Here is a 23,922-nt window from a genome sequence, read left to right as displayed (position 1 = left end):
TTGCTTAATGTCATACATCGCTCGTCGCGTGACATTGATCGTGTTACCGAATTAATTACTAAAACTAAGGTTTTTAATATGTTAATAACGAGAAAAACTCAATTAACTGCTGGAAGTTAATTGGGTAAAAGAACCCTTTTGACGGCTGAAGAAGAAAGAAAAATTAAGGTTTTTCGCCATATAAAGGATTTAGGGAAAACATTGCAATACATGCAATTTTGACAGTGTTTTTTCACTATATGTACTTGGATTTAACGCAGGACTAATTTTAAAAAGATATTTAGAAATAGTAGTGATTTTTTTTGCGCAAAGCGATCTATAAAAAAACCGAAAAGATTGAATTCACTAAACATTTATAATAAAATTCCCTAGTTGGGGCCAACCGTCACAACTTATGGAAAAAGGAGAAGTGGAATGGAAGCGAGAAAGAGCACTACTCATTGTAAATGCATCCCGTTTCCACCAATTAAAGGCGTCCACAACGTCTTTAATGCTTTTAATAATATAGACTTTTTGCGCCATAATTACTAACACCCTTTTCACAAGTTATTTTCATAATTAACATTTTAAAAACCCTCTATAAATATTCCCGAATAACTTTGATCTTACAAAAATTCTGTTCTAAATTAACTTCGATAAAAAACATTAGAAATATTTTGATTATACACTTTTGAGTGTCCGTAAGTAGTTGAGTCTTAATAATATTAAATTAAATGCATTATATAAATGTAGTATAAATGTGGGCCGTATGTCAAGAAAAGTTGAGGTTTTATTATAATGTGTTATATTGTAGCAACTTAAGATTTTATACGGTCGGTATAAAATCTAAGGTAAAGCCTGTAGGAATAGCCTATCAATGGCCTAACACTTCTCAAATTACAGTGGACTTACTGTTACTCGTTACGCGCCCACGAATTGTTCTGATTCTCGAATGAAAATGGCTATCCGATGGTTAAACCACATCCCCCGACAAAATAAGCGCACGCAAATCGGTTCAGCCGTTTAAGAACTTCGGCACCAACATAGACATACCGTTCAAACTAATAACCGTAAATTTTATGTCGGGGTTTAAAAGATCCCACAACAGTTTATTTAGCTTGGACAACTTGGAATAGTGGTCAGTAACAAGAGGTGGGATTCTAAAGAATATCTTTGTAGATTTTCAACATGGTTTCATAGTACTACGGCCCAAAAATACACGAAGACAATATTATAGAATTTACACTAGTAAATATTTTCGGCTATTTATCGATATACAAAATATTACAAACATATTAAAATCATTGATCTATACAAGCTAACTTATTCAATGTAAGATAACGGAATACTTGATTCGTACGGGAATACGGTCGTATTATGATTTATTAGTAACCCGCGGCCATTTTATAAATAAAAATGTCTAATAATACTCAATTTTTTTAGGTATTAACTTAAAAATGTAACTATCCTGGTGTATTTTTATACAAACACGTTTTAAATAAATTAACGACTGATATATTTCAGTAGTGTATTTGACTTTGTTATTTTTTTGTTGTTTAACATTTGTTTTGAGTAGCGTTTTATTCATTTTGAAGTATATAGAGTACTTATTTCGAAGTACCTAAACAAATAGATTATGGAACACCGCAGAAAGAAACTTGAGTCCGTTATTATAATTTTTCTTCAGCATAATTGATACGACTACCGCATCAACGATCCACCCTTTTTATATACTTAAACCCTACAATTTTTCGTGATCTGTATTCAGCCACATCATCATCCAATTTAATACCAATATCTCACAAGGACAAATTCCAACTTTATTTTTTCTCATCATAATACGACCGTGTAGTAACAGATGATCATTTTTCTGTTACTTTACAATATTCCCGTACACATTAGTGATAATTAAGTAGTTTCAGTCATTAACTGGCGCGGGGACCGAGTTTCCTTAAGCATGAGATACCCTGGAAAAGAATAAAGGAGGTTAGTTATATAATTGTCTACTAAATAATATGAGTTAGGTCATCGGCCTAGCCTTTTCCCAACTATGTTTGGGTCGGCTACCAGTCCAACCTGTTTTAGCTAAGTACCAGTGTTTTACAAGGAGCGACTGCCTATCTGACCTCCTCAACCCAGTTACCTGGGCATCACGATACCCCTTGGTAAGACTGGCCGTCAGACTTTTCAAGCTTCTGACTACCTGTAACGACTGTCAAAGATGTAGGAATAACAGCCGGGACCCACAATTTAACGTGCCTTCCGAAACACGGAGGAACTCGTTATGACAAAGATGGTCACCCATCTACGGACCAACGGACGCGGGTCAAGCATAGCTTAACCTGTGATCGAATCACTTATGCGGTTATAGCTTAGCCACGAGCTCCTCGTTAGGTAAGAAATGTTTATTTGCACAGTAAATGGTTGAGGATGTTAAGAAGAACCCACTCTGCGCAACTTGTTACAAGTGCAATTAGTTGCGCTTGGTCTGCGTGTCTTGTGCATGTGACTTGAATGCTTGTGAAAGCCCCGCGACACAAGGATTAAATTCATTAGTGCGGGAGTAGTTTCATAAAAACATAATTTTCTGACAGTTTCTTAATTCAAAACCTTTTTTTTTGTAGATACAGCACTGGCTGTCTACACATGCTTTTAACGTAAAAACACAATCTTTGAAACATTGCAAAAAAACTGATTTTGCAACTAAATATTATTTTAAGCAGTAACTTATGAAAAACTGTAATAATTTTTCAGAAAAAACTAAATTGTAACCGTAATTTAAATCATATAATAAAAAAGATCAGATCTTGCAACTTTTGTCGACATTTGTAAATAAAATACTAATCATCTATGTTTGCCCAACAGTGGGCCACCCACCTGTTCCTGGTACTCAGCCCGTGACAGCCAGAAGTTGTCCCTGTTCTTGCAGACCTCAGCCAGCACGGCGCCGCCGATGAACACCATGTCCTTGCGCCGGGGAGGGTCCTCAACGCGGATCTTGAATTTCTGATAGCAGATACATTATTTAAGAAGATAGTTGATTGTTATTTCAGGAATAAGGTACAGGTAGGTAATTCAAACATTTCCAAAAAATTATGAATACATATTTTTCATATCTTGCTAGTAAAAAGTATACTGGTAAGTGACGTCATACGAGATTTTAAATCACCATATCCACTTCATTGCGTTATTTTAATTATTGTTTTTGTTTCTCACTTAGTACTTATTTGAAGTGTATACATGAAGATTGTAAATATAAATAATATGTAAATATAAAAATTTAAAGTTTATTTAAATCCCCTTTATACTTTGTTTACGAGATAAATGAAAAATTACGCATGTAATACTTTTGGAAAACTATTTGAGGAACTAATCAGTTTTTTTTTTCTGTTGAATACTGAATGTTTGTGACACCTCCCGTGACACAATTATTAAAATCTTTATTGTACGTTTCAAAAAAAATACAAGCAAATGATCGTGTTCATCACTCAAACATTTCTCCCTGTTGGGACCCAAGCTCACGACATTGACTACACATACCGCCAGCTTATCGCAGTCGTTCTTGAGCACCCTCTCGAGGTAGAGCTGCTTGATCTCTCGCTCGAGGCGCGAGGGCAGCCCCGGGTACATGGTGGAGCCGCCCGACAACACGATGTGCTTGTACAGCTCGTTGCGCATGTCTATGTCTGCTGCCTGGGGGTAGAGGGGACAGAACAATGTTATAGATGTTAACAGTGAAACAGTAACAAGTAAAAACAAGTGTAGAATGCATGTGACTTCAATGTTTATGATTCCCCGCGGTACAGGGATTAAATTAATTAGAGCGGGTCTCGTTTATTTTCTTTATAGAAGAAAGGTAAGAAAAAGTAAAATAGTCTAAACTAGTCAATTTTAGTTAACAACGAAAAAGTTTTGAGCATTTTCAAGGACATGCTCGTTACACATCATATACTGTTCAAGCCAAGGACGGAGCTTCGCGATATAATTTTCTCTAGAAGAATGATAATATCAGCTACAAATTAGATTGAATTCATTTATAGTGTAGTATTCATTATAATTTTTTATTAGAAAATTCTTTATTATTCATAATAGTATTACAGGAGTGATTCTTAGTGCACACAGTGTAAGCAATATCATAAAGACAACACTATTGTCAATACGTACACAATATTCTAACAGAAATGTTAAAAATACATACCAAACAATATAGAACTTGGTTGTAACTGTTATTGGCTGTCCTAGCCCTTCTTATAATTGCAAATTTATCGCATTACTACCTAACAAAATAATAAATTAGATGTATAATCTTAGATACAGACCTGTATAGTATTGAAAACGAGCTCGGCGATCCCCTGCCCCTCTACGTTGATGAGGTGAGGCTGGAACAGCGCTTCCGGAGCTTCGAACCTCTCGCCACCAACCTTGATCACGCGCCCGTCTGGCAACTGTAACATAGAGACAGTTAAATTATATGTGACTTGGTCCAAATGTTGTTTTACGTGACATTTCCAATATTGTATTTGCTTTGCAACATGTGAAATGTACGGGAAAATATGGGAGAATGGAACGTGTTCAGACACAACTTTAAAATAATTTAACTCAGAATTATTATTATTTATATTTGCTTTCCGCTCTTCTGCATTTCAGGCAGTGACGGAACAAGCAAATTACAAGCATGATGGTAAAATTCCACTGACTTCTAGCCAAAAGTAGTCGAACGGTCCCACACAAACTGAGAGGCACTTTCTTGCTAGAGACCCCTGCTAGAACATTCCCTTTATTTTGTGACATTACTTTTAAGAAATTTTATTGGTTGAACAATATTGAACATCTTTATACGTGGCTTCCGAGGAGCCTCAATAAATTAAGCAATCAAGACTTTATTACTCTCGTATTATCTAAAAAAAAATAGGAATTACATGCCCCCCCGAAACTTTTCAAACGGTTTGACAAACGACATAGTAACACTAAATAGGGCTCCACCACTCACCACGTAGGGCTCCACTAGTACGGTGGTCTCCCACGCCAGGCGCTGCTCCTGCTCGATGTTGTATCCGATGTAGCAAAGCTTCTCCTTCATCATGCGGACCGTTTCGAAGTCCGCAGAATGGTTGAAAGCGTAGCCCCGGAGTAATAGCAACTTTAAATGAAAGTATAAACATTACACATATGTTCAATAATGTTTTATATGTCAAAGCCCAAGTTGGGCGAAGGCAAAGACGGGATCAATTTAAGCAATAATAACTGCTTTATAGCAATGCAGTGTTATAAATATTTATGAGACCTTAATTCCGAGCTAGATATAAAAACAGTCTGTTTCAATAATCAGTGACTTCTACTCTTAGTTACAATGTCAAGACAATATTTTCACAAATTTTATTATAATGAAACATTAAAGTGAAGTTTTAGTAAAAGATTTTAGTTGGTGCTAGTTATCTGGACGCCATAACCTCGGTGTAGGTCAAAGCCAAGACGACAGACCACTTCATCAAGGAATGGTACACCTCCAATTGCAAAAGCAACTTAAATATAATATCTTTTAAGTTCATAATACATTAACAATTCCAGTTTAAACTTACCTTAATAAGATACCTGGTGATATCTCGACCGGCGATGTCTAACCGCCGCGTGAGATGAGGTAACGCGAACTCCTCGTATACGGGACAGATGTGGGTCACACCGTCACCTGGACAAGATAAGGTGTATTTCATTATTTAGTGTGCTAATATTGGTATTTATTAGATAGTTAAGACGATCAATTTTGTTCTGTATCTATTATGTTTTAATGGAAACCGATTGTTTTGCATTCAGCATACTTTTTTACAGGCTGCACCATTTTTTTCCATTTAATTCACATCCGGTTACATATTAAAATATATATCGCAGGAAACAAACATTTGTTTAAATTAGCAATCGGTTAGATGATAAAAAAAAATTGGTAATGGCATACAAGTTTTGATCAGATCAGATAGAAATATGCTCTTGCATATTTCATTAAATATTTTACTGACAGATTTTCTTCTATAAAAATTGCTCATATCCATACACAAATTAAACAATCTCTTAAACTTAAGTGCTAGTTAGTTAAGTTTTACCTGAGTCGACCACAACGCCTGAGATGAGTCCCTGAGCGTACAACGTGAGCACCGCCTGGATCGCAATGTAGGCGCTGTCGAACTCGTACTTTTCAAACATTACCTGTATACAAGCAATTCTTATAAGAACGTATAAGTTTATACAACGCCATCTATTGAGAGTAAGTAAAACAAAATGCACGGCGATTTGTAAGTGGAGAAGGGCAGATATATCATGATGCTGTATCAATAATTAAATATGGTTAAAATACCGATTTCCTTACTTATTGAAATATTTAAATTTCAAGTCAGTAGCTGCGTCATATCTAACGTGTAAATTACGTAACCAATTACGCTATCAAATATTATTGTCATATGTATGTAAAGAGGATAAACATAATATTTATCCCTACGACATCCTCAAATTCTATAAAGTACTGAAATAGCTAATTGTAGCGATATTTATAAGTTGATGTGTCTAAAAAAATATTTGACTTGGTTCAGAAAAAAAACTAAATGCAATCCTTAACAAAAAATTAATATGTAGAATCAGCAAGCGCAACAAGTTCACTGCAAAAGATGTCTAAAGTTTAGGAAAATAAAGCATATAATAAATTTCAACCAAAAATAACCACGAAAGAGTACAATACCTCAATCATCTTCTCTCTGTTCTTGGTGGGGTTCATGGGGGGCTCGGTCAGCAGGATCTTGGTCTCCCGGGGGTCCACGTTCATCTTGCTGGGACCAAACGTGTAGTCCCACACGTGACACATGTCCTCCCAGTTTCGAACGACCTTGGTTTCAATTATACATGTTAGGTATAAAACAATTGCTTTTTAGAGTAGTGTATAAGGAATCGTGACTGAGCAACGATCAGGTTCAGTTACGCTTAATAAGGTCAGTGCGCCACCAAGTCTTTAAGTAATTAAGGTTGTACAAAAGTGACAGCATAATAACATTACTTTAAGACGTGTTGGTATACTCTTAATTCGGCGTATCTAATTGTCGATGTCGCACACAACCGCCATGACAAGTGACACGACCAGTCTAAGGGGATTCAGCTAAGTACCAGTGTTTAACAAGGAGCGACTGCCTATCTGACCTCCTCAACCCAGTTACCTGGGCAACACGATACCCCTTAGTTTGATTTAACCGCGTCAAGTGTAGCTTAACCTGTGATCGATTCGCTTATGCAGTTATAGCTTAGCCACGTATTAAATAGATAATGCATAAATAATAACTGACTTGACTACTTACTCCATTTTCCATTGGATAACTGACTTCCAACATAGATCTAAGTTTTGATGCTTCATCGCCTACCATCAAATCCTGTAAAAATAAAATATTATTAGAGCCCTTAGCAAAAATCAACTTTATGGGTGTGGTTATAGAACAAACTTTAGTTTGAACAACATTCTGAAATACGTCACAAAAATAAAAATAAATCTGCAAAGCTGTGTTAGTGTTTTACTAAGTATTTTAAACAAATTGCGTGAATGCATTGCGAAATAAAATGCTCATAATATTTATTGATAAAAAGAAAGAGAAATCTATACTAATATATAAAGCTGAAGAGTTTGTTTGAACGCGCTTATCTCAGGAACTACTGGTCGAAATTGAAAAAATCTTTTTGTGTTGAATATACCATTAATCGAGGAAGGCTTTAGGCTATAAACCATCACGCTGCGACTAATAGGAGCGAAGATACAATAATGGAAAATGTAAAAAAACAGGGCAGGTATAAATCATAACTTATATCTTCTACCCACGGGGACGAAGTCGCGGGCAACAGCTAGTTGAAGTATAAAACTGCTAAAAACTAAGATCTAAAACCTAATTGTTGCAATGCTTGCACTACAGTATAGGTTACCAAGCCAAACACACTGGGCGTCGCGAGTTCGATCCCCGCGTGGGACAAGCGTTTTTGATCCACGAATGCTGGTTCGAGTCTAGGTGGCTTGTGCCAATGACTTCAATGTTTGTGAAACCACCCGCGACACAAGGATGAATTTAACTTGCTTACTGCGGGAATCATTTTTATAAAAAAAAAGATTTTATTAAATTATCTTTTTTTACTTGACTCACTTATCTGTTATTTGTTTCTATAGTACAGTGTTATAAAGTTACAATTTATCCTTACTATAATATTATAAATGCGAAAGTAACTCTGTCTGTCTGTCTGTTACGCTTTCACGTCTAAACCACTGAACAGATTTTAATGAAATTTGGTACAGAGATAGAGTTGACCTTGAGAAAGAACATAGGATAGATAGGACCTCGACGCGGGTGAAAAGCTAGTTTATTAATATAAAAAAGTCTACAAGCATGCAAACTTTAGGTTTATTATACAAATTCTACACTATCATAAAGATTCTTCTATTTTTATAGACACTATTTACGCATTGGTATAAAATTACCTTAAGTATATAGAAAATATATTTTAATAAGTCTATATATAAGCATGAATGTTCTAAAAAGCATGGCTAGTTGTGCTCCTAGAACATACCGCAACCTCCACAGCTTCTGGGTCAAACGCCTGGTTCGCATGAAACATCTGTTTATCTTTAGACCATATATCAAAGGAAACTACAACTTAAAGTTAACAACAACTTAAAACTTAAGGAACAGTTGAAATTTAAAACATGTTTGATTATTCTTGTTAATTATAATTATTTAAAAATATGCTTTATATTAGGGAGGTAAGATTGTTATCAAGGTTTCTAAAAAAAACACAAAGTAAGTTAAAAGGGTTCTGAACAAAAACACATAAGCTGAGAGGAAACAAAAATACAAAACAAAACTTGTTTTCGGTCAGATTGAATCTCCAGTTGCATCTTAACACGCATTATTTGAAATTGTTATTCTGTAAATTTCATATCTTCAATCATTTTATTTCTCTGTCCAACAGTAGACTGCTGTATACAGAGTCAATCAAATAATTCTCATACAAACTTTATTAATATCTCATACATACTTCATGCAGTCACACAAACATCAGTTAGAGTCATCCGAACACTGGTTAGGTATAACCATGCTAATATATAACAGACTTACTCCGATACAAATATCCTGTAACAGTTAATATTGCTTAAATATTTATAAGGATAATAATTATTTATCAAATATTGTCAATATTAGTAATTTCTCCATGTCTTGTTAGTATTTATTTGTAATAACTTACATAGATCATTTATTCATTAACTCTACTCTAGTTTTCCATTGTTTCAAAGCAAAAGATAAAATTTAAAAAAAAAAACAATAAGGCTGTTCTAGTTATATTTATTTTTCCAGTCTAGTGGATTAAAGCCCATTATTAAAACTAGTGTTTAGATGGTAAATCTTATGGTTTCATATTTTGCTAGCTAATGTCTAGAGTATGTTATTCTTTGTGACAATAATGATTCATCATACTCAACAATATGTTGTTTAGAATCTATAAGAATACCAACACTCAAAGTTGAGGTAGCTATTATTGTCTTCTTATATTGTAATTAACAGAAGGCAAGATAAATTATATCACTGATATATTCTACTTATTTACTGCTCATGACAAATGTTGAGCTTATTCTAAAACTTTGATTCTTATTATTCTGTATGTTCAATGAACATGATAATAGATAGGTTGGTAATAAAATCCGATGGCTAAATATCAAAGGATATGTTTCTAAACACAGGATATAGCCTAGTTCCAATTACACACCTGCCTGTGCGTCGCGAGGTCGACTTAACGACTTACCTTCACGTCGATGTCACCGATCTTGTTCTCCGCCCTGATGATCGGTCGACCCACCATCGACGGGAATATGAAGGCAGGGAAGTTGCTCCCGGCATATCCGCACTTCACGAACTAAAACCGACAGTAATTCATGAGGAAAACGATGATTCAAGCGCTTATCACAACCACCATTTTACATCGAGATTTTTGTATAAACTTACACCTGTGCCGTTGTCGCAAACGATAACTTTTCTTCCTTTCTCATCCATGATTCTTAATTTATTCGATTTTCACTTAAAATTAGATTTCTAATGAAATATTTAACGAAAATAACAGACCGAGAAGCCCCCCGCACTGCCCCGTAACTATCAAAGTGCTTTTTTTTAAAGAATGACAAATCGACGGTTAACATTCATAAGTAAATAAACTTTATGCCAAGGCAGTAAAGTACACAATACTTTAGTGCAAATAAATTCCTGGTTCTGACACGCCTAAAAAGTGTAGAATTGAATATGAGTCATTTAAGCGATGTCAATATTTCTATGGCGAGTTATATTTTATTTAACTGGTCCATAAAAATCGCTTCTTCGGTTGAATTAATTGAACTCTATTTTTTAATAATTTAATGAAGTTAAAAATCTATTTAATTAAATATCTTTATATTTAGCATAGTGGAACTCACACGTAACTGTCATCCTATCTCTTCATAAAAACTGACATTGTCAAAGTAGCATGGCAAGTGCTTAGTTTTCACGTGTTTTTATTGTTTATATTTAATGCAATTTTATTAACATAAGTCAAAATGAAACATAAAAGGTTCGAAGAGAATATATTAGTGGACGAGGCCTACACAAATTATGGTCAACAAGACAAAAATGCTGATACAAAGAAAGGACAAGGTATTGCGAAGCACTTTGCCGAAACTCTTGAATACGAGGATAAAAAGAAATGGTATACTCAGGTAAGATAGTCATATTATTATCTTAAACCACAAAAATTGTGCAAAAAAATACATGTACTGTACATCTTGCATAATGTTTGTCAAGTTCACAGTACTATGCTGTTTGCGCATTATTGCACATAACCATCAATTTATCGGTAAACAATAATTATTGGTGTGTATAAAATAAATTCTGAATATACCAAACTAATTAACATCTAATTGCTTATCAGTCTGAATTGTAATATTTTTTTATCAGCTAAAAAAAATGTGGCAAAATTTAATTATGTTATTTACTTATTATTCAAGATGCCAGAAGAACCAGTTAGTGTAACAAAGACACTAACACAAGAACAGATTGAGGAAGTGAGGAAGGAAGCGAGCAGTGCACTACATGGGGATACAATGGCCTATGAAACTAGTAAGTATTGTATTTTTTTTATATATTTCTAAATCTACCAAAATAAATTAACTAATAATACAAGAGGTTTACTAAAATAGTTATTATAGTACTTATTTAAATGCAAAATACATAAAATAGTTACAGGCAAAAATAAAATATTGAAATTTCTATCTTTGTCAAGACATGAAGTTTGACTATGGCCTAAATGTACCAGATAACAATTTTATTGCTATTCTAATATATCAACATCGAAGACATGTTGCACTGACCCCAAATAAAAATTCAATAAAATTGGAATAAGGGCAGGGGAATAATGACGACTAAGGTATCAAAACTCAATACTCAATATGTTTATTGCATTCCACAATGTGAACTTAGGTAGTAGGTACACAAGATACATTACTTTTGGAGCATTGTGGGCCCTCAGGTACCTACATAATATGTTTTCCTATAATATATGATATAATTTGCAGAGTCAAGTAGAAGTGGATCATCAGACCACCAGTGGGCAAGGACACTGCTAAACAAAGGAGCCATCGGAGACAGAGTGGCTGCCGCCACCATTCTTATACAAGTAGGTTTAATTTATACAGACATCGAAAATAGATAAGAAAGTAAATCAGACCTGCTTCATGAAAAAATGATCGAACAAACTCAGGGGTTGCTGTCTCTTTTAAAGTCCAGACAATTTTATTATGCAAATATAAGTGTATGAATGAATGAAGAGTCCTTCTTGGACTGGCTTTGATAATCTCAAAAGCAGTTTCTCAGCTCTAGAATTCTGCTATAGTAATATAATTAAATATCTAAAAAAGAATGTTGAATATGGGTTAATTAATTTAGCATTTTGATTTCAGGATAATCCCATTTACAATTTGACAGCCCTAAGAAATTTAATCAACAATGTCAAACCAGCCAAAAAGAAGGATGGAATTATAATAATAGGTAAGTAATTGACAAACAACATATTAAATAATACCAGCACATAGGATGTCCAGCGTATAGGCCTCCACATATACAGGAAAGCTTTAAGTATTGAAGACCACATCAAATGATTTCCCAAAATGGATTCCTATCATATGTAAACATAATGATGCCAATGATCTTACTTACATCATTGCCGTACTAACACAACAATTATCATACAATTTAGTATTTACAGTAAATAGCTTAATATCCACAATATAGCTCATAAACTTTTGTCTACACATATAAAGTTAAATCCATGGTTTGCCTTTCAAAAACATTATCACAATCACATTGAAAACTAGATATAAATCAAATATTTAATTTGATAATCAGTCTAACTAAGGGGTATTGTGTTGCTCAGGTAACTGGGTTGAGGAGGTCAGATAGGCAGTTGCTCCTTGAAAAACACTGGTATTTAGCTGAACCTTTTTTTTTTTTTTTTTTTTTGTCCGGGGTGAAACTCTAATGACTTCAAACCACGCCGAGGGCACGGCGAGGGGAGGGGAGCCACGGGATCGCTCGCGCATGCTTCAGCGCGACCCTGACCGATTTAGCTGAACCTGGTTAGACTGGAAGCCGATTCCAACATAGTTGGGAAAAGCCTAGGATGATGATGATGTCTATGCAACTATTAAAAGCAAAAACTTATACAATAATTTCTAACCCCAGATGCACTATCAGAGCTCTTGATAACAGAGCTGTTGATCCCCGATATAAAGTTGCGGACTTTCGACCAACATCCGCTTGGACACCTCGATGAGATGACGTCAGGCAACAAGCAGGCGCGACGGAACATACTCAAGATGTGGTACTTCGAAGATCAGCTGAAAGAGCTGTATGGGAGTAAGTTATGCGATTGTGATGTGTATTGCGTTAGAATAAGGTTTAGAATACAATAATAATGTTCGATAGTTGCCTACAAAGCCATTTGTTTTCAAATAAGGCAATGCTTGTGTTATATAGTACAGAAATGCATCTTAATTATTCATTTTAATAGTTAAGATGCATTTTTAATGGTTCATATCTCATTCAGAGTAATAGTCATTTATCTTAAAAAATAACTATTACTGCAGTAAAGAATTGAATCCCTTTGTCGAGAATGGTTTCTTAATCATTCAGTTCACTTGCATAAAGACTCCCAAACTCAAAACAAGCATTGGTGGAGCACAGAAATACTTGTTGAACCCGCGGCACTTTGCTCAATGCTCAATGGGCTTAGTGTGGTGCGATTCGCACTTTTTACTTTAACGTTAACAACTATTTTTATATGTTTATCGTTAATTTCAGCTTATGTGGAAGCTCTCAACAAGTTCGCTCACGACTCAGTAGAAGCTAACAAAGAGAAAGCTGTCAGTGCCATGTCATACTTACTGATGCACCACCCAGAAAGAGAGAAAGTAAGTTTTTAATGATACTATTTACAGAATTTATGATTTCATTTCATCACATTTCAGAGGATTTAATTTTGAGCTTGACCAATATGCATTGCTGTGTTATTTTTGAGAAATTAACCATTACACACACACACATTAAATGACACATTAATATTATTTAGGTCTGATCATTTTGATGATAGTAATGAAGGCAACACTTTTAACATTTAATATGTTTTTTTTTTTGTCGCGACATATATACTAATCTTCGATAAAATACTTAACATACTTTTGTATTATTAAATGATGCAACAATTTACACACTTGTTATTGGAATTGGCCGACTAATTCTGACCGAAACTATTCAGGCAATCGAAAAATAATAAAAAAATAATGATGTATGTTTGTTTTAGATGCTTCTAACAAATATAATAAACAAGTTGGGAGATCCGTGCCAGGCCGTCGCTTCGAAGGTCATCTACCATCTCTGCCAGCTGCTGTTCAACCATCCCAATATGAAGGCTGTTGTGCTGGCTGATATTGAGAAGATGCTGTTCAGGTAACTACCATGAAAGATACCTAGTACATACATTTGTATTTTTGAAACATATTATAAAGCACTATAACCGCAGAAGTGAAACGATTACAGGGTAAGCTATGCTTGACGCGGTTGGTCCGTAGATGGGTGACCATCTTTGTCATAAGGAGTTCCTCCGTGTTTCGGAAGGCACGTTAAATTGTGGGTCCCGGCTGTTATTCTTACATCTTTGACAGTCGTTACAGGTAGTCAGAAGCTTCAAAAGTCTGACAACCAGTCTAACCAAGGGGTATCGTGTTGCCCAGGTAACTGGGTTGAGGAGGTCAGATAGGCAGTCGCTCCTTGTAAAACACTGGTACTTAGCTGAAACCGGTTAGACTGGTAGCCGACCCCAACATAGTTGGGAAAAGGCTAGGCCAATGATTATAAAGCATTAGTATACTAACCTTGATAGCTAACTGTTGCCAGAGGCTCCGCCAACTACAAATCGTAAATGATGAAAGGAGAACATAAAATAGGGACAAAACTAAGTGTTAAGGCAGGTTTAAAACTATCTGTGTACCAAATTTCGTCTGAATCCGCTAACAAACATTCATCCAAACTTTCTTGTTTATAATAGTATAGGGATATGAAAGTAAATCTGTTGCTGTATATTTATAGATAAACGGATAGCTAAGACAGAAATGCGACCTGTAGAAATTAACTTAGTATAATAGATCATAGTCAAACTTTTCAGGGTAATACAAATCGCTTACATTGGGCTTAACGTGTTTCCTACTATCATCACTTACTAATAACATCCGGCTACTCCACCTACATCTGTAAGTAATGTAATCACATGTATTCTATCTATATAATGTTTCAGATCCAACATATCGTCCCGCGCTCAGTACTACGGCGTGTGCTTCCTGAACCAGTTCTTCCTCGGCAAGGACGACTCCAAGATCGCTGAGAATCTCATCAGGATATACTTCTCATTCTTCAAGGCGTCCATCAAGAAGGTATGGACTATGTTATGTAAAGTTAAAAGACATTATTTGAACTTTCATTTTCTGCATGCTTTTGTGAACTGTTGTGATTGGCTGACGTAACATAAACGTCTTACGAAATAAGAAAGCTGATCTATTTAATCTATTTTTAAATCAATGAATCAGTATGAACAAGTTTAGTCGAGTTTCAACGGTTCAAGTAAAGACGAGTATCTACTTTTTTTCACTTATATTGATTGTAAATAATTTATAGCTCGACTAATTGCTAATAATATAAAATACTAGCTGCAGCAAACATTGTCTTCATGTCTTGCCATAAAAATGAGTGCTAAGGAATACAGAAAAAATGGGGCTATGAGAAATATATGATAGATGTTGACTGATACTAAAACCAAAAGTACCCAATATGCACACAAAATTGCATGATAATCGGTCATGTCGTTTCTTATGAGTTCAATTATGTACACTGTGACGGGAGAATTTTATTAAGATTATCAAATCAATGGAGTAAATATTTGTTTTCCTACATAACCTTCCAAATATCATTCAAATTTCAACATTCCACAGGGCGAGATCGATTCCCGTTTAATGTCGGCCATTCTGACGGGCGTTAAGCGGGCATACCCATTCGCTAACAAGGAACGCCTGGTAGAAAGCGCGTCGCACATCGACGCTATACACAGACTCGTACATCTAGCCGGGATCAACATAGCTATACATGCTTTAGCGCTGCTGTATCATATATCTGATGCTTCGAAAGGGACGGCTGATCGGTGAGTATGTTTGAATTGTTGTTTTTAGTTACTTCGGTCACCGGTGACCGATGTGCCGGTGCGTGCTACGAAGATCGGTCACCGGTGACAGATATAGCGTTTCTTACAGTTACAAAAACAGTACAAAAGGCCTCTTCTATATAATTTATAGCCAGCTACATAATTCTTTAATTTTTCCAGTCAAGAAAACCTTGTGTCGTTGCAGTAATGTAACTTTAAACCGAACTCTTCTTCAAGATTATTTTTCTCAAGGATTCTAATGACATCCCAAATATCAATATCAGCTTACCATTCAAAAGTATGACTATAGTATGAATAGCAGACTGTTAAAGAACATAACATGCACACAAGACCACTATGTTGGGGTCCGCTACCAGTCTAACCGGTTTCAGCTAAGTACCAGTGTTTTACAAGGAGCGGCTGCCTATCTGACCTCCTCAACCCAGTTACCTGGGCGACACGATGCCCCTTGGTTACAGTCGTTACAGGTAGTCAGAAGCTTACTGTCAAAGATGTAAGAATAACAGCCGGGACCCACAATTTAACGTGCCTTCCGAAACACGGAGGAACTCCTTATGACTTAGATGGTCACCCATCTACGGACCAACCGCGTCAAGCATAGCTTAACCTGTGATTAAATCACTTATGCGGTTATAGCTTAGCCACGAGCTCCACCACTCCCTTTTAAAGGCAGTTAACTAAAAAATTCCTTTCTTTTCCAGTTACTACACCGCCCTCTACCGCAAACTGACAAACTCAGACATCTTCAGCACATCGCACTCCGCTCTCCTGTTTTCCCTAATCTACAAATCTTTGAAGAACGATACTAATGTGTCCCGCGTCGCTGCCTTCATAAAGAGATTGCTACAGTTGTCCTGCTACATGACTCCTGCCCAAGCGTGTGGGATGCTGTTCCTGATATCTCAAGTTGTTAAGGATACGACGAAGAAGGAGGCTTTGAGATTGGTCTGGACTAAGAAGGAGATTAAAGAGGTGAGTGGAATTTTGAGGGTTTTTTTACTGTTTGATGCTGAATTGTTTGAATGTAGTTTGATATTGATAGCACTTAATTTTATTATAAAACGTTCGTAAGGACTGGGCAGTCCTTAGTCCATAGTCCGGTTGGGTCCGAAACTGGACAGGCGACTAGTTTCGGACCCATCCGGGCTATGGACTAGGCGATGGAGTCGCGATGATATGAATACTACGTTTGTAATTGGTATTTATTGTAGGCACAGATTGTCACATGATGGCAAAGAAAAAATTTAACAAAACCCGTTAATTTAGTGTCCTACATTAATATCTTACGGACTATAAACTTTATTCTTCCTTCTAATTAAAAACTAAATTCTTCAAACCAAATTAATTTTATGGTTTTCTTATTTAATTCGCTAATATAAATCAATTTAAAATCCTAATCCACAGGAGATAAAAGAAGAAGAAGAACCGCAAGAAGTAGAAGATAAAGAAGAGAATGGCACAGAAGAGACCCCGATGGAGGTTAACGATACAGTAGCAGAAGATGATGAGGTCAAAGTAACAGACAAGAGAGTTGACCTGCTAAAAGGAGATAAGAAGGATCTCTTACTGGGTAAGCATTTATATAAAAAAAAATCTATGAAATGTAAACAATTTCAAGATATTTTATATTAAGTAATGTAACGGTGTCTCAGGCAGTGTTTTAAGTCAGGCCTAGCGTGAGAAAACCGTTGCAACATTTAACAATTAATCATTCAAGATATGATTCCACAAGACAAATACAGGTTATTGTAATCATTATAACATAATTCAAAGACAGTCTGACTAACTCGCCGTTATCCATTAAACAACTGCCGCATTTAGGTATTTAATCCTAGTTCCACAGAGGGTTTCACGAACATTTAAGTCACATGCACAAAGACAGCCAGACCCAGGACGAGCATTCGTGGATCACACAAATAATTGACCTACGCGGGGATCGAACCCGGGACACGTCGCGCTCAGTGGGCTTGGCATTTGACCTCAACCACTCGACTATCCCTGTAATTCTTCAAAAATTGGACTGTTCAACTTAGATCGTCATTATACTGTCCCAAAAATAAGACACCAAAGTTTATTAACATGGCCCAACATACAAAAGTAATTTAAAATACATTTTTCCTATCCAGATGATGACGAAGAAGAATCATACGTAGACCTTAAAATAGATGACCAGGGTAACATAAAACCTAAGAAACGGAAGAAAGGAGTTGTGACGTCGAGTTGGTTCCACGCCAAGGTCAAGACTGAAGGTGAGGTCAAGGACGATGCTGAGGAGAAGGAACTGGCCAGCAAGATACAGCTGAAGAAATCTGTTAATATGGATAAGGTGGGTTTTAGTCGGTGGAGGAGAATTTGTTGTCATGCAAAGAAATTTAAATTCTATTTCATATAGAATTAGAATGGATGTTCGAGTGATGTTAGCTTGATGAATTGAAAGCGAATTCTTGCCCTATAAATTACTTCGCTGAGATTTGATTGTAAGATTTGATGATCTAATTTCATTACAAACATAAAATTAGTACTACACTCTTATACATTTAGATAATACTAGCTGTTGCCCGCGACTTCGTCCGCGCGGTTAGAAGATATAAGTTATAATTTATACCTGCCTTCTATCTATCTATCTATCTTGTAGGATTCAGTCAGCGTTTGCAATGTAAGCGCAAAAAATGTGTTTTTTTACGACCTCACATTAGAAACCTCAAAAATTGTAGCCTATGTGTTATTCTGATGTATAAGCTATATTGTGGTAAAGTTTCATTCAAATCCATTCAGTAGTTTTTACGTGAAAGAGTAACAAACATCCATATATCCATACTTACAAACTTTCGCCTTTATAATAGTAGTAGGATGTAGTTTTTTCGAAGTTATTGGCAATCTATGAATGTATAACAATAAGAACTATAATTTCCCCAAATTAATTTGATCATGAAGATATGAACGCATGAGAAATATATATGAGTATACTTAAACTTAGGTTATACGTTGAGCGAGCAACTTAGGCGAGGCCTATTCCGATTATTGGGTATTATACTTAGGTCCTTATGCGGTCGGCGGCCTTCACTGTGTGGTAATATTTATGTAACTCCACGTGCCGGCATCAAACGCGGCTGACGTCATCCGGCGGTTAGGTTTAGCCAGTAATAGTCTGACACTTCCCGTCCTCTCCCCCGAGAGGGCGGGTGTCCATGAGGATTCCCCCGCCTTAGTAAAAAAAAAGGTTCTTAAACGTTGAGCGTGCAACTGAGTTGAGGCCTAGCTATTCTCAGCAGTGAACGGCAATCGTCTGATAACACGTTGTATCTACACGACTATATCCCCACATGGCCCCTGCAGGAGATCACGGAGTACAACCCCGTGGGCCGCAACCCCTCGTTCGCGGGCGCGCACTGCACCGCGCTGCTGGAGCTGCTGCCGCTGGCGAACCACTTCCACCCCACCGTCAAACTCTTCGCCGAGAGGCTGATACACGGTAACTATTTATTTTACTGAAACTTTAGCTTCCAAATTTCCTGCATGCCAAGGCAAATTTCAAAGAAACTATCATCGACACATTTACTGATACATCTTTTTTAGTTAGTTCTTAAGTTTTACGCCTTCGCTGGTTGCGAAAGATCCTCTTTCCCGACGTCGTGACAATAGATGATATCTGAGAGGCCTCCGAATCTCAGAGAAACTCACGGGAACTGCGAATAGTAAAACGACGCTATTGACATTACAACTTTATTGAGAGACAAAGCTCGGTTGGTCAGACCACAGACAATTTATGATGAGATGTCCACAGATAACCCAATCACCTGCATCACAATATCATATCTATCTGATGTGATGGAGCCGTCACACAGTTGCATATTGCTGTTAAAAAAATATACTTTGATATTGAACACAAAAAGTCTAGTAAGCCTGTTTCCACAATCAATGGACTGATGGAGGAAACTGAACAGCTTATTACCAAATAAACACCCTCTTTCTAGTCCCACCATATTCTATTTCAGATCAAATCATACAATACAGCGGTGATCCCCTCAAAGACTTCGCCGGTATCCGTTTCCTGGATCGCTTCGTGTTCAAGAACCCTAAGAAGCGAACTGAGCTGCAAGCGGATGAGGGGGTCAAGAAGGTGAAGGGATCACACCCGAAGTTTGCTATTAGGAAGAACTATACAGCTAAAGGTATGATCTAGAAAAAATAAGAAGTAGAAGCAATAGACAGACTAAAAAAAATCAAACGGAGGCCTTTGCCCTGCAGTGGAACAGTAACAGGTAAAACAAAAAGGAAACCCCTGATGACGAATTTAGTAAGTGGTAATGATTGTACTGTAAATATAGATAGTAGTATTATAATGTATAAGTTAAACCTAAGTGATACTCTGACTTAACACTCGATTTTCCTCATCTTATTGTCGCACCACGAATTTTCTCATCAAACGAAGCTAAGAACCGCCTTGATAAGTCATCAACAATACCACAGATTTCAGTGTGCTTTCATTTGAGTCCAAAGACGAGTAAATTTGTAGACATTCGATCATGCTTTCCCACTTTCACCCCTACAATGTCAGCTTAAACAATATAAGTACTGGTTTATTCGTAGGTCTGAAGAGTATAGCAGTTACCTCTGCTTCTTATCTCAACGAGGATGCCAGTAAGGTGCCAGTCGACGAACGCTTCTTATACGAGTAAGTATCCCTAAATTCATACATATTAATATCCTCTTTTATAAAGGTGAATATAAAAAGGCAATTGGGGCTGAATTCCGCCTGACGCCTTCTAATCTGCTGTGTGCATTTTTTATTTTGATGTCATATCATTTTTAAAATTGATATCATTTTTATAGTAACTATCGCGAGACTGATTCATTATTAAATTATGCAACGGTTTATTCTCGTGTATTAATCGGGAGTGCCCGACTAGTTTTGGAGCCAACCAGAGTCCTTTATCACGAATAAACCGTTAAATAATTTAATAACTTGATATAAACTGAAAATAACTGACTCGTTAGTAAAAAACGAGTACTGAGTGTTTAAATCTGCTATATTTTCCTTTCCATAAAGTTGTTAACTTATGTTCCTACTAAATTTATCGTCCACGCCGTCGACCTTACGAAAGCTAATCACAGCTTATCGGGTGTAAGGGAAAAGAATTAAGATGCAATCAATAACCCACCATGTACTTAAACTATCTGTCAAATCAATACCATTATTTTTCAGTTTCTTACAAAAGCGCCGCAACGTTGACGCTGATTCTGATGACGATAGTGACGCGGACTCTGTCAACAGCGAGGACTTTGAACAGTACCTGGACAGCGTTACAGGGTCCAAAGCTGCAGGTAAAGTATCTTTGCGTCTTAACTACTTACTGACCCAATTTCCACAAGTTTCACACAACGCCATCTAGTCTCAAACTAAGCTAAGCTTGTATCATGAGTACTAGACAAGTGATAAACATACTTATATATTTCTAAATACATACATAATAGATGTAAATTATACCGAGACACGGAACAAATGATCTTGTTTATCGTGTAAACGTTTTTCTGGTATGGAATCGAACCCAAGACCTCCGGTAAAGCAGACAGGGTCACTAACCACTAGATCAATAGGCCAGTCAAATGATGGTTTCACGTTTGGTTTCTGGAAGTTTATTCAATTTGTAAAAATCAAGTGGGTCTTTGAAATGACTTTCAAAGACCCACTGACGCAACTCATAAGATATTGTTACCATATGCTATAACATGGCATAATTCTTTATTTGAGTTAAAAAATAAGTATCAGTAATGAATATAATGTCTTCATATTCTACCATTACGCGTATACGAATATGGCTGGTATTATAATACTAAAGTGATGTGATATGTTTTACAGTTTATTTAATTAAATAACTTTTATTAACAGCGGAATCAGACGACGAAATGGACTTCTTAGCGGACTTAGCAGCTACTAAACAAAAGAGAGGCAATAAGAAGCAGGATGACGACGAAAATGAACAGTTGGGCAGTGATGATGATGAGGAAGATCAAGGTGATGATGATGAAGGAGAAGGCGATGATGGTGATGAAATTGAAGGAGGTATGTTGTTAAAAATGTATTTTATTTAAAAATACCATAAGAATTGATTTAGAATAGTCAAACTGTTTAATCAAAAAAGTTTTCCAATACAACAATTTCATTAATATTTTATATTGTTTATCAACAGACAGTGATGGTGAACTGAATATATCTGGTGATGATGAAGAACCAGCGTTATCTGGTGAAGAAGATGGTGAGCATTACTTCCTAGATTTAAATAGTATAGTAAAATGCAAACAGTACCTTTTGATACGATATTGTGGGGTCACCTTGCGTTACTATGTATCGATTACACATCGATACATAGTATCGATATCGAACGCAAACTGCTTAATAAATAGCATTTTCCTCCCCTGTCCTACTTTGCTGTGCCCGACAGGGTCCATAATGAGCTGTGAACACATCTCATAATATCATTTCTATGAAGAAGACCTGGCAAAAAGCTCCATAAGTTACTGTTTAAAAATAAATATATGTACACGAAATCTTACACATATTTACGTATGGAAAAATGGTTAATAAAATCCAATTAAAGTGAGCAAGAAACAAATCAAGTTTTATGTATTGATATTGGTGTTAATCTTTTTATAGAACTACTTCTTGAAGACAGTGACGATGAAGACGATAAAATCGATGTCCCAGGCGCCAAATCAAAGAAAGGAAAGGGCAAGTTTAAATTGAAAGGTAAGTAACTAATAAGGCATATAATGTACGCTTTTAACAAGGTATGGTAGGATCTATAGTTCCCATGGTCCCAAAGGAAAGGCGAAGAACGCCGATGGTTTTAGCCGGTATAAATCTGCCTTCTTCCTAGGGTTGCCACATCGCCAAACCTTATAGCCGGACATTTTGGGCAAAAAAGCTGGAATCCCTACATTATTGAGTCGAGGGTACGAGAAAAACAGATGGTTAAGTCAACCTTTTCTCTTGTCCGTGGTAAAAAAAGGATCTGCTTACAGTCTCGATGAATGAAACTAATTATGTACAGCTTTTATTTTAAATGAAGGAGCCATTCGTCGTTTAATCTCTACTACTGATTTAACTATGCTGCTCACTAGCTCATTCTTGGTTAAGGTACATAAAAAAAAACGGTAAACAATCTTCATGCGTTGCTTGGAATTTGTCGCCCGTTTCGCTAACACTTAGCCACATTTTTATATTTTTTAATTAATTCAATAAAATACCTCCTAAATATGGTTACAAATCTACTACATAGGTGCTTAATGATTTTATACAAAACTTAAAATATGTTTTCGTTACGAAGAAGAATAAATAAAACACCAGTGAAATCCCACGTTTATGTTATTATTTATACATAAACCTAAACTAACTTCTTTATCTTCAGGTTCAGAAGACCTCGGCTCCTTATTCGCATCAGCCGAAGAATTCTCAACTTTGCTTGAAGATACAGCTACAAGCAAAACACAAGGTTCAAGCCAAGCGGTCGCTAACACAGACAACTCGAGCACAAAACAACTCGCCTGGGAAGAAAACAGAGACAAATGGATCAAAGGATACAACAGAAAAATACTTGGTAACAAAGGAAAGAAAAAACATGGGAATTTCAAGAAAAATTTCAATAATGACAGAAAAGGTTCCAAGATGGCCGAAAAAGGAGGGAAGCGTAAAGGCGGGAAAGTGAACGGCCCGGGCGGGAAGAAAAGGAAATAATTTACTTGTGTAAATTAGAATAAATCGTTTTTTGATATTTGTGTTTTATTTGTATGTAGCCTGTTGTGATTTCTCCTATTTGAAATATCACTGAAGATATTAAATGGAAATAAATGAGAAAAAATACCTTTATAGGATGTAACAAATAATCTACAAATCTACAAATTTCTCTATTCCCTATTTGGCCAAAAAAGGGCAACAATCTAGGAGCAAATTACAGCAATTTTACGTTAAATGAAGAAAGAAACAATATTTTTCACGACGTCCTCTTTGTAGTGGGTTGATAAATAAACTTCATACTTAGATTAGGTATATTTTTCAGTTTTTAGAAAATTTGTTACAATGAATCTTGGGGTCTAAAGAACTGATTTTGGATTTAGACGTTATTTAGAGCGTCATTGACTAAAGAAGTG

The 23,922-nt window shown here is 36.1% G+C and overlaps 2 protein-coding genes across 2 annotated transcripts; one reads left to right on the top strand and one right to left on the bottom strand.

Annotated features, from left to right (window-relative positions):
• Positions 1–1,566: 1,566 nt before the first annotated feature.
• Positions 1,567–10,151, bottom strand: LOC113505197 (actin-related protein 2). The gene is made up of 11 exons (XM_026887789.1): positions 9,990–10,151; positions 9,790–9,900; positions 7,311–7,382; positions 6,704–6,847; positions 6,075–6,177; positions 5,559–5,665; positions 4,970–5,119; positions 4,299–4,424; positions 3,520–3,672; positions 2,857–2,985; positions 1,567–1,946 (listed from the first exon to the last, which is right to left on the bottom strand). Exons 1-11 carry the CDS (start codon positions 10,035–10,037, stop codon positions 1,905–1,907), a joined length of 1,185 nt encoding a protein of 394 aa, XP_026743590.1. The 5' UTR covers positions 10,038–10,151; the 3' UTR covers positions 1,567–1,904.
• Positions 10,152–10,483: 332 nt separating this feature from the next.
• Positions 10,484–23,544, top strand: LOC113505118 (CCAAT/enhancer-binding protein zeta). Its single transcript, XM_026887649.1, has 20 exons — positions 10,484–10,729; positions 11,018–11,129; positions 11,585–11,685; positions 11,969–12,056; positions 12,750–12,923; positions 13,368–13,477; positions 13,867–14,012; positions 14,857–14,992; positions 15,548–15,753; positions 16,476–16,746; positions 17,179–17,344; positions 17,901–18,100; positions 19,111–19,246; positions 19,770–19,946; positions 20,365–20,449; positions 20,981–21,099; positions 21,665–21,838; positions 21,966–22,031; positions 22,430–22,522; positions 23,184–23,544. The coding sequence occupies exons 1-20, from the start codon at positions 10,571–10,573 to the stop codon at positions 23,507–23,509; spliced, it is 3,045 nt and encodes a 1,014-aa protein (XP_026743450.1). The 5' UTR covers positions 10,484–10,570; the 3' UTR covers positions 23,510–23,544.
• Positions 23,545–23,922: the final 378 nt, after the last annotated feature.

This window comes from Trichoplusia ni, chromosome 24 (genome assembly GCF_003590095.1).
Source record: "Trichoplusia ni isolate ovarian cell line Hi5 chromosome 24, tn1, whole genome shotgun sequence".
Taxonomy (NCBI): Eukaryota; Metazoa; Arthropoda; class Insecta; order Lepidoptera; family Noctuidae; genus Trichoplusia; species Trichoplusia ni.
Note: the sequence above shows the minus strand (reverse complement) of the source record. Positions and strands in the feature narration are given on the sequence as shown.